The sequence below is a fragment of the Camelina sativa genome, chromosome 15, assembly GCF_030686135.1.
Source record: "Camelina sativa cultivar CO46 ecotype springtype chromosome 15, ASM3068613v1".
In the NCBI taxonomy this organism is placed as follows: Eukaryota; Viridiplantae; Streptophyta; class Magnoliopsida; order Brassicales; family Brassicaceae; genus Camelina; species Camelina sativa.
In genome coordinates this window covers 17520793-17529836 of record NC_141894.1, presented here as the reverse complement: position 1 = coordinate 17529836, position 9044 = coordinate 17520793, and the positions used below count along the sequence as shown (strand labels likewise).

Here is a 9044-nt window from a genome sequence, read left to right as displayed (position 1 = left end):
GTGAGGCTAGTACTGAAAGAGGAAAGTTTCCTCTTCTGGAAGTATCTAAATATGAAAAGTTTCCAGAAATGGAAAGTTTTATTGGAGTTATAATTTTTCCATTCTTAGTTGTTGCAAGCCTTGTTGGGGCTGGTGGGGCCTTCGTGGCGGATATTTGAGTCATTGTGTAGCCCATGTGTGGCGGTCTTGTGAGACGTGTATGGCCTTTGTGGCGGGCTGTTTAACCAATTGTGTGGTCTTTGCGGTGGGCTGTTTAGCCAATATTTCCTGTTTAGGCGGTCCTTCGAGAAGTACGGTTTGTGACTGTGCTTCGGGACATGGAGCCTGTTTAGGCGATCGATCGGGATGTGTGTTCTTTGTGACGGTCCTTCGGGGCGAGTGGTCTTTGTGACGGTCCTTCGGGACAAGTGGTCTTCTTGACGGTCTTTTGGGACGAGTGGTCTTCGTGACGGTCTTTTGGGACGAGTGGTCTTCGTGACGGTCCTTCGGGATGGTAGTCCTGTTGAGGACATTTGTTTGGCCTTGGTGGCAGTGTGTTTAGACATTTTCAGCCTTTGTGGCGGTCCTGTTAGAACATTTGTTGGCCTTAGTGGCGGCCTTTGTGGCATGTTGATGTTCATTGTGTCGTCATGAGGTATTCCAGTGAGGGAATATGGGGTTGGTAGGACATTGTGATGTTTTATCTCTCACTAGGCTGTGGGCCCACCCATATCCGATGCTTTTAAAGACTTGTTTACTAACCCTGTAAATCATCACATAATTTTTTCTTGTGTTTTATCCTCACTCGCATAGTTCCAACAATCATTTCCGAGAAGGTCACCCATCATTAAACTACTCCAACATAATCACGCGTAGCTGTGTAGTTCTGTTAGGACGTTTGACCAAAAACATAATTGCACTTTGGTGATATAGATAATTAAAATAAAGTCTTTTAAAACCTCTCTTCACACCATGGTGTTATAGCATTCGATTTGCTTATTTGATAGCAGGCATATAAAAACTATACATGTCAAATTAAGTAGCAGCTTAGGGTTGATTTAACAGCTTCAATATTCGAATTATATATTTAGAGAGGTTAAATAGAAGGCAGCGCAACATCTTGAGTAAATCTTGACGCTCCTTCTACAGCTTAATACCTCTAAAAACTTGTCTATGGGCTACAAACTTACTTGTTGCAAACATTCACGATTAAATTAAGCTATTATTTGCATCAAACAAAATGAAATTGCTCCAAAATAATATTATTGTTATTATTATTATACATTGAAAGATAACATGTCCACACTTCAGTATCTTAATATATTATTATTTAATAATAGCAAGCACATGTCATTTCAGGGTCATCTGCCACCCGATAACATCTTCCGTGATGCAAGTGTACCTCAAAACATTTTATGATACACTCTTGAGTTGTCTTGCAAGAACCTATCACATAATCGACATGTTTCGGTGTAACATCAGCTTCTGCAACTTCTGTAATATTTAATAAAACAAATTAAAAAACATAATATATATAATGTAAAGAAGCATATCATATAGGTTTCAATTAAAAAATAGATTTTTTTTTCCATACTTGAGATCAAGAGAACAACCAAACACAAGAATACAAAAAAAAAAGATTTGTATGAGAAAGTCATTTTTTTAATTATTTGTTTTGTGAATGCAACATAACCGAAACACTAAGAGTTATATATATATAGAGATGTGATCCCTCCATAAAATAAATTTCCTAATATCTTTTTCGAATTATTATGTTGAAAACTATTCAACTTTTAATTTCTATATATATTGTAGGATATGATGGTTGACTAAATAATTTATAGCATATATGGGTACTTATTTATAGCATAAGATAGGATCATTTTTTTTGGTAGTCAAGGATTGGAAAAATATTGATTTTTTTAAATCTCCTAATTTGTCATATTTAAATGGTAACTACAATAATAAATTTATCTATGTTGAATATTTGGTCAACCTTATATTTATATTATAGATCTATCTGTACTATTAAATAGGAGCATATATTATTAGGTTTTACACTTTTTTGTAAGTAAATATATCAAATGTCATTGGTCTTAAAACTATTTTAAATTTTCTTATTAAAGGTCAATATATATATATATATATATATTAATTTTAAAAATAATTAAAACTTCTAAATAATAATTATTTTAAGAAAATCACTTTTCTCTTTCTCATTAAATATGGAAAACAAGTACTATTGTATTAAAAGAAATAGTTAAGTAATCAAAATTGAAAAAACAAACAAAGATTTGATACTATACTAGATTTTTTTTTTTAATTATTAAACTGGGAAGGTTTTGATTTAAAAGTATGATTCTCCTAGCATATTTCTTTGATTTTAGCTACAAATTATTTTGAATTATCATATAATACATATGATAAATAATTATGTAGATTTTTTTGATTTATATGTTGTAGTTTGATTATTATTGTTAAATGAAGGTGCAATACATAGTCTATGAAAAAAAGTGTTTTCAATGTTCTACATTTGTGGATCGGTAAAACTAAACTTTTGCAGGTTGATAAATTAATAATTTTATATCCTCACAATTAAAATAATTTAATTACTACTTTCAAATAGCTTTAAATTAAGTTGGTCTTTCGTGATGACCTTAGGACTGATGTTTATATATTTTACCTTATTTTTTTTAGTATATTCACATCTTTTGCATCTTTTCCTATCTATTTTGGCCATTATTGTGTAGCTTTAGGACTGTTCACGCATTAGAGTATAGTTGCATTGCATTGGCATATTTTCTTGCATAAACAGGTGATTTTGGAGTCTAAGGAGCATGGAAGCAATGCTAAAGAGGAGTGAAGCTATCAAAAGGAGAAAGCAAGGGAGTTAGAGCTGAAGAACCAAGGTCCAGAGTTCCACTCGACCAAACACTCGACCGTGTGCGGAGAAAGACTCGACCGAGTGGAAGGAACAGAAGAAATCACTCGACCGAGCACCAGGTCGAGCTGACCGAGCCGCCTAGCTATTTTGTCTTTTAACATTTTTAGGGCTTCCACTCCTTTTTCTATATAATGCCTTGTACCCTGCAGCCACCAAGGAGTCCAGCTTTTTTAGATATTCTACAAACCTAGTATTTACCCTTTTTGGAATTTATGCTTTTTGCCTTTTTATTTTCTTAGATCTCTCCTCTACTTTTGAAGAAAAACAAAAGATTCCTTGATATTTGTTGGTTTCATAACTTTTTCAAAATATTAAGAATTCGAGTTTGATTCCTTCTTCAATATTGTAGATCTCTGTTTTATCTTTCTAATCATGCAAGTTTCATTGATTTCTGGGTTTATGATTTCGTTGATCATCATGTGTGATTGTGAGTAGTTTGCTTAGCTCTTAGGGATGATTTAGGCTGAATGATGTTTGTGGTTGTTTGATCTGGTCAAGCTTGATTGTTTTAGATATCTTATAGACTAGATATTCTCTAAGCTGATCCTCTAACCGAGAGGGTAGGGTTTGATCTCAAGCTTCTTAGCATCACACCAATGTCTAGGTTGCAAGATAAGGCTAGATCTAGAGATTTTCATCAGGCATGCTAAGAGATTAGATGTCTTGTTTAATTTTTTGACATAAATGATCTGTTATTTAATGCTTGCTTGTATATGTTCTTTGCTATGTGAGAACTGGTCTAGAAATATATGAGCTTGATTGTTTTTGCCATGAGAGTGGATTAACATGTTTTAGGAGATCATTGTCTAGAGATTAGCTCATGTTGATTGAGATTTGTTGACCAAGTTAGATAACCACAATCTAAAGTCCAGCCCATGAATCCATCCCTAAGACTTTTCTTGTCTATTGATTTCCTAGCTTAAATCCTGTTGTTTGCTTGTTGTTTGATTCGTTTTTGTCTTGCTCTGTTTTATTAGGTTTGCTCTGTTTCTCGCATTTGTCCGACTCGACCCTGTACTCGATCGCACACTCGATTGAGTGCTTGCTCGAGCTCATCCCCAGAATTCTTGTTTATGCTTTGTGTTTGTCCTGTCTTATTTCCTGTTTCATTTTAGTTGCATCCCTGTTGCATTTACTTCGTTTTCAGTTCAATCCTGTTCATTACTTGCCTTGCATTAGTTTACTACTTGCCTTGCATTAGTTTGATTTCTGTTCTAGTTTCATCATTGTCATAATCATTCTGTTCCATTTGCATTTAGTGTCTTGTCCATTTAGCTTTTACATTCTGCATTTTACATTCATCATTAGGTTGTTAGTGACAAATGTGCATGTCATGATTGCTTGCATCTCACTCAGATTTGGATTGACACCCTTTATACTGCAGCATCATAAAGGGAATTGAAACCCCTTGCTTTCCACCCATTCATTCATATCTCATTCACCAATCATCATCACCACCACAAGAAAGCGAGTTTCAATTTGGCGCCGTTGCCACTTTTGAGTGTTTGTTTGTGACATTTAGGATCTACATAAGTCTAAGATTGAGTTCTGTATCTACTTTGATCACTACTGATCAAGATTCTTCTTCTGCTTAGTTGTTTTGAGTTTCAGGTACCAACTCGACCTTCAACTCGACCACCACTCGACCGAGTGTGTGTTCGAGTACTTGCTCGAGTCAGAACCCGGATTCAAATAGACTTTTCATCTCAGTCGACTCGACCTTCAACTCGAGCCAGTGCTCGACCGAGTGTCAGTTCGAGTCAGTAATCATGTTTCAAAGCAGTATGTTCCATTATGTACCCACGCAACAACAACCAGGGTTCCAGGCTCAATAGTGTCACCCTCCAATGTTTCAGACCTCCCAAGGCCAAGAACCAGACTTAAGAGCTATGATGCAGCAACTTTTACTTGGGCAAGCAACTGGGCAGATTGAGGTAGCAAAGCAGTTTGCAGAGCTGAACCAAACGTTGAATTCCTATTCTACTCACCTGAACTCTAAGGTCAAGTACATGGAAAGCTCCATTGCTTCTCCTTCAGCTCCTAAGCCAAACCAACTTCCTGAAGAAGCTATTCAAAACCCAAGGGAGTTTACAGCTAAAGCTATTAATCTCTATGAAGAAGCTGTCACTGAGGACAGTGAGGTTAAGGGTGGGGAGGATTCATCATTTATTGAAGCCCAGAGTGAGATTGTGCACAACTGACTGAATTCATCAAAGCACTCGACCAGGTGCTCGATCCAGCACTCGACCGAGTGCTAGATCGAGTGGCCGATCGAGTTAAAGACACTGAAGCTGTTAAGCCTGCTAGATACATCCCTCCTGCTTACAAACCGCCTCTACCATTCCCAGGGCATTTCAAGGCACAAAAGCTGAAAGAACTCAGGGAGATAATTGAGAAAAGGGAAGTGATGGCTTTGCAACAAGAGGAAGTGATGACTTTGAAGGAAGAGGTTGTCATTGAGAAGAGAGAAGTGAGGCCCATACTACAAGAGGTTGTCATTGAGAAGAAAGAGGAAGAGAGAGGACCTCCTTTGGAAAAATATGCTAAGTAACCTTTCCTCAAGGACATGCTTCTTGAATTATCCAACCAGAAATCTCAAGATCAAGACATGAAGGATTTGAAAGAGATTGGGAAAGCTATTATCCCAACAAAACTTGAAGATCCAGGTTCATTTAACCTACCTTGCTCCATCAGCTATATGCACTTCAACAAGTGTCTATGTGACCTAGGAGCTTTAGTGAGCTTAATGCCATACTCAGTGGCTGAGAAGTTGGGATATGAACATTTTAAGCCTTGCAATCTCTATATTGGCCTAACAGATGGATCCAAGAGGGATGTGCTTGGAGTGATTGAAGATTTTCCAGTCAAGATAGGGAAGGCTAGAATCCCAACTGATTTTGTAATCATGAACATGGATCAAGAGCCAGAAGATCCTCTCATCTTGGGGAGACCATTCTTGGCCACAGCTGGGGCTGTAATTGATGTTACGATGGGAACCATCAAGCTCCACCTTGCTAAAGACTTCACTAAGAAATTTGACATTAAGAATTCAACACATCACCTTACTATTGAAGGTCAGCACTTTGTGGTAGAGGAAAAAGCTAGTTGTGAGGTTTTTGAAGATGGAGAGGACCCTAGGGTTAAAGGTTCAGCCCAAGCCATGACTGTCCAAGAACTAAAGGGTTCAGTTCAAATGTTAGCTGGTTTAGTGAAGGATCTTCAAGTTCAGCTCAACAAGAGGTCTTTGAAGAAGGCAAGACCAAGACTCAAGTTTAAGAAGAAACATGGTTCAAGAGTTAAGGAAGTAGTGATCAAGGAACAACACCAAGGTTATCAAGTAGAACCAGGGGGGATTTCATCACCTCCTTGGTCTCTAAACCAAGCCTGAAAAGGCATCAAAGTCAAGCTTAGTGACTTTAAACAAGCTCACTAGGGAGGAAGTCCCTAAGGTATCTCTGTTTATATTGCTTAGGATTTTTGGTATTTTGATTTTTGTTTTGGTGTTTTCATGGTCAGGGAAGCAAGGGAGTCTAAATAGAGGAAGAAAAGAAGACTCGCAATCCAACTCGACCCCCCACTCGACCGAGAACTCGACCGAGTACCAGTCGATGGCCCTAGTCGAGTTGCCCCAATCTCCTCCTCCAAGTCAACAACAAGAGCCTAACTACACTTTTGACAACATGAATGAGGATGTGGACAGCTTCTTCCACAATCCATGAGGTAACACTATCACCTTATCCTTGTAAATATCATTGCATCTCATATTGTTCTTTGTTTTAGTCTTCAATCCTCTTACAAATTTCTCTCACACAGAGGACTGTGTGATTTAAGTTTGGGGGAGGGTTTGAGATAGTATTTGATGTTGTGTTTGTTTTCTTATTTCAAACTTTTAGCATCATCATGTTAGTATTTGCATAGCATCTAAGGCATAGAAAAACCCTAAAAATTTAAAAATTTTTGCAAAAATCTTTATATAAAAAAGAGTGTTCATGTAGTTTGCATTGCATATTAAAATCTTGTTTAGCATGTTTCATGTAGGACTGTCAAATATTTGCATTAGGGATCTATGATGAGTTTTGCCTTGTTAGCTTGCTTAATTCACCAAACTAGGATCAATGCCCAAGTTAATAGAACTTTGATGCTAGTTGAGTGGTTAGAAGCATAAGATTGAACCAAGCCTTGAATTCCTGCATTGCATTTGGTCTAAATTGAAGCATGTTGTGACTTGATGCCATTTCCTACTTATAAGAACCTAATATTGACTTTCAATTATCAACTTGTGCATTGCTTAAACTCATGGATACCATACACATATTTGGATCATCTTTCTCCTTTTTACCACTCTTGTTGATCCAAGTAGCTGATTAATCCATTAAAATCAGTTTCCCCTACCCCTTAACCAACCCTTCTTTCAAGCCATGTTTATTCTTGTGTGTGTGAGGCCTATTTTGGGATTGAGCTTGGTAGAAAGTATTAGGTTTGAACTGACAAGAGTAAAGCCTTGTGTAGTTCTAGTTTGCAATTTTCAAACTAGATAGGACTAGGTGGTTCACTTGTTGGGATTGGGACTTAGCTATTTTGAAAAGAAAAGAGGAAAAAGAGAAAGAAAAGGTTAGAGTTTTTAGGAGGGGAATGTGTTTAAATAAAATCAAAGTCTAGTGAAAGAATTGGAAGTATAAGATTGTTGAAGTTGGTTCTAGCAAAATGCTTTTATGTCTTAAGAATAAGAAGAAAAGAGAACCATAGCAAATAAGAAAGAAAATCCCCCATTCCACAAGAAAGATCAAATAAGAAACCTCTCCTAAGACTTTAAAATCAAAAGAGAAAAGGGTGAAAGAGAAGTAAAGAAGTTAAAGGGTAGAACTAGGATCATTTGGGTTTAGACTGATAGGATAAACACTTTGGGTGCCTTTGGGTAGACAAGGTTTTGTTCTTGTATGTGTCTAAGTGTTCTTACCTTTAGCCTTCTTCTAAAGCTCAATCCATTTTTATGAGAGAACCTTGATATTGATAAGCCCCACTCTAAAGAGAGACCATCATTGTCTCAAAACCACTATCTCCAAGCCAAATGAGTTTGAAGCATTGCATAGAATTGATTCATGTTCTTGATTAATGAATGTTAAAGGAAATGGTTGATTTGAATGCATGTGGACATCTAAGGCTCAAATCAGTAAAGGTTGTGATAGGCTTGTCTAAAATCTTTAAGTACAGCTCATTCAACTTGCATCATAGTACTAGTAACTTGGACATTGATTCTAGCTGGTTTATTGGCAAGCTTTAGGAGCTGAGATCCCACTTTCAAACCTCACCTACCTTCTTATGTCTTGTTTATTTGCTTGGCGGCAAGCAAAGACTAAGTTTGGGGGTGTTGATGTTCATATATTTTACCCTGTTTTCCTTTAGTATATTCACATTTTTTGCATCTTTTCCTATCCATTTTGGCCATTATTGTGTAGCTTTAGGACTGTTCATGCATTAGAGTATAATTGCATTGCATTGGCATATTTTTTTGCATAAACAGGTGATTTTGGAGCCTAAGGAGCATGGAAGCAATGCTATAGAGGAGTGAAGCTATCAAGAGGAGAAAGCAAGAGAGTTAGAGCTGAAGAACCAAGGTCCGGAGTTCCACTCGACCGCTCACTCGACCAGACACTCGACCGTGTGCGGAGAAGGACTCGACCGAGTGGAAGAAACAGAAGAAAAGCCAACTCAACCGGTCACTCGACCGAGCACCAGGTCGAGCTGACCGAGCCGCCTAGCTATTTTGTCTTTTAGCATTATTAGGGCTTCCACACATTTTTCTATATAATGCCTTGTACCCTGCAGCCACCAAGGAGTCCAGCTTTTTTAGATATTCTACAAACCTAGTATTTACCCTTTTGGGAATTTATGCTTTTTGCCTTTTTATTTTCTTAGATCTCTCCTCTACTTTTGAAGAAAAACAAGAGATTCCTTGATATTTTTGGGTTTCATAACTTTCAAAATATTAAGAATTCGAGTTTGATTCCTTCTTCAATATTGTAGATCTTTGTTTTATATTTCTAAGCATGCAAGTTTCTTTGATTTCTGGGTTTATGATTTCGTTGATAATCATGTGTGATTGTGAGTAGTTTGCTTAGCT

General features: G+C 37.1%; 1 protein-coding gene and 1 long non-coding RNA gene across 2 annotated transcripts; one reads left to right on the top strand and one right to left on the bottom strand.

Moving 5' to 3' along the window:
• Positions 1-1225: 1225 nt before the first annotated feature.
• LOC147926775 (uncharacterized) lies at positions 1226-1710 on the bottom strand. The gene is made up of 2 exons (XR_015581799.1): positions 1574-1710; positions 1226-1473 (listed from the first exon to the last, which is right to left on the bottom strand). It is a non-coding gene; the product is annotated as an uncharacterized LOC147926775 (long non-coding RNA).
• A 1369-nt stretch (positions 1711-3079) lies between these two features.
• LOC147926774 (uncharacterized) lies at positions 3080-8826 on the top strand. The gene is made up of 2 exons (XM_087489556.1): positions 3080-6643; positions 8445-8826. The coding sequence occupies exon 1, from the start codon at positions 5490-5492 to the stop codon at positions 6309-6311; it is 822 nt and encodes a 273-aa protein (XP_087345682.1). The 5' UTR covers positions 3080-5489; the 3' UTR covers positions 6312-6643; positions 8445-8826.
• Positions 8827-9044: the final 218 nt, after the last annotated feature.

Bases quoted from the DNA above. Each gene is read 5' to 3' on its own strand.
- LOC147926774 (XM_087489556.1), top strand. From the start codon at position 5,490: ATGCTTCTTGAATTATCCAACCAGAAATCTCAAGATCAAGACATGAAG.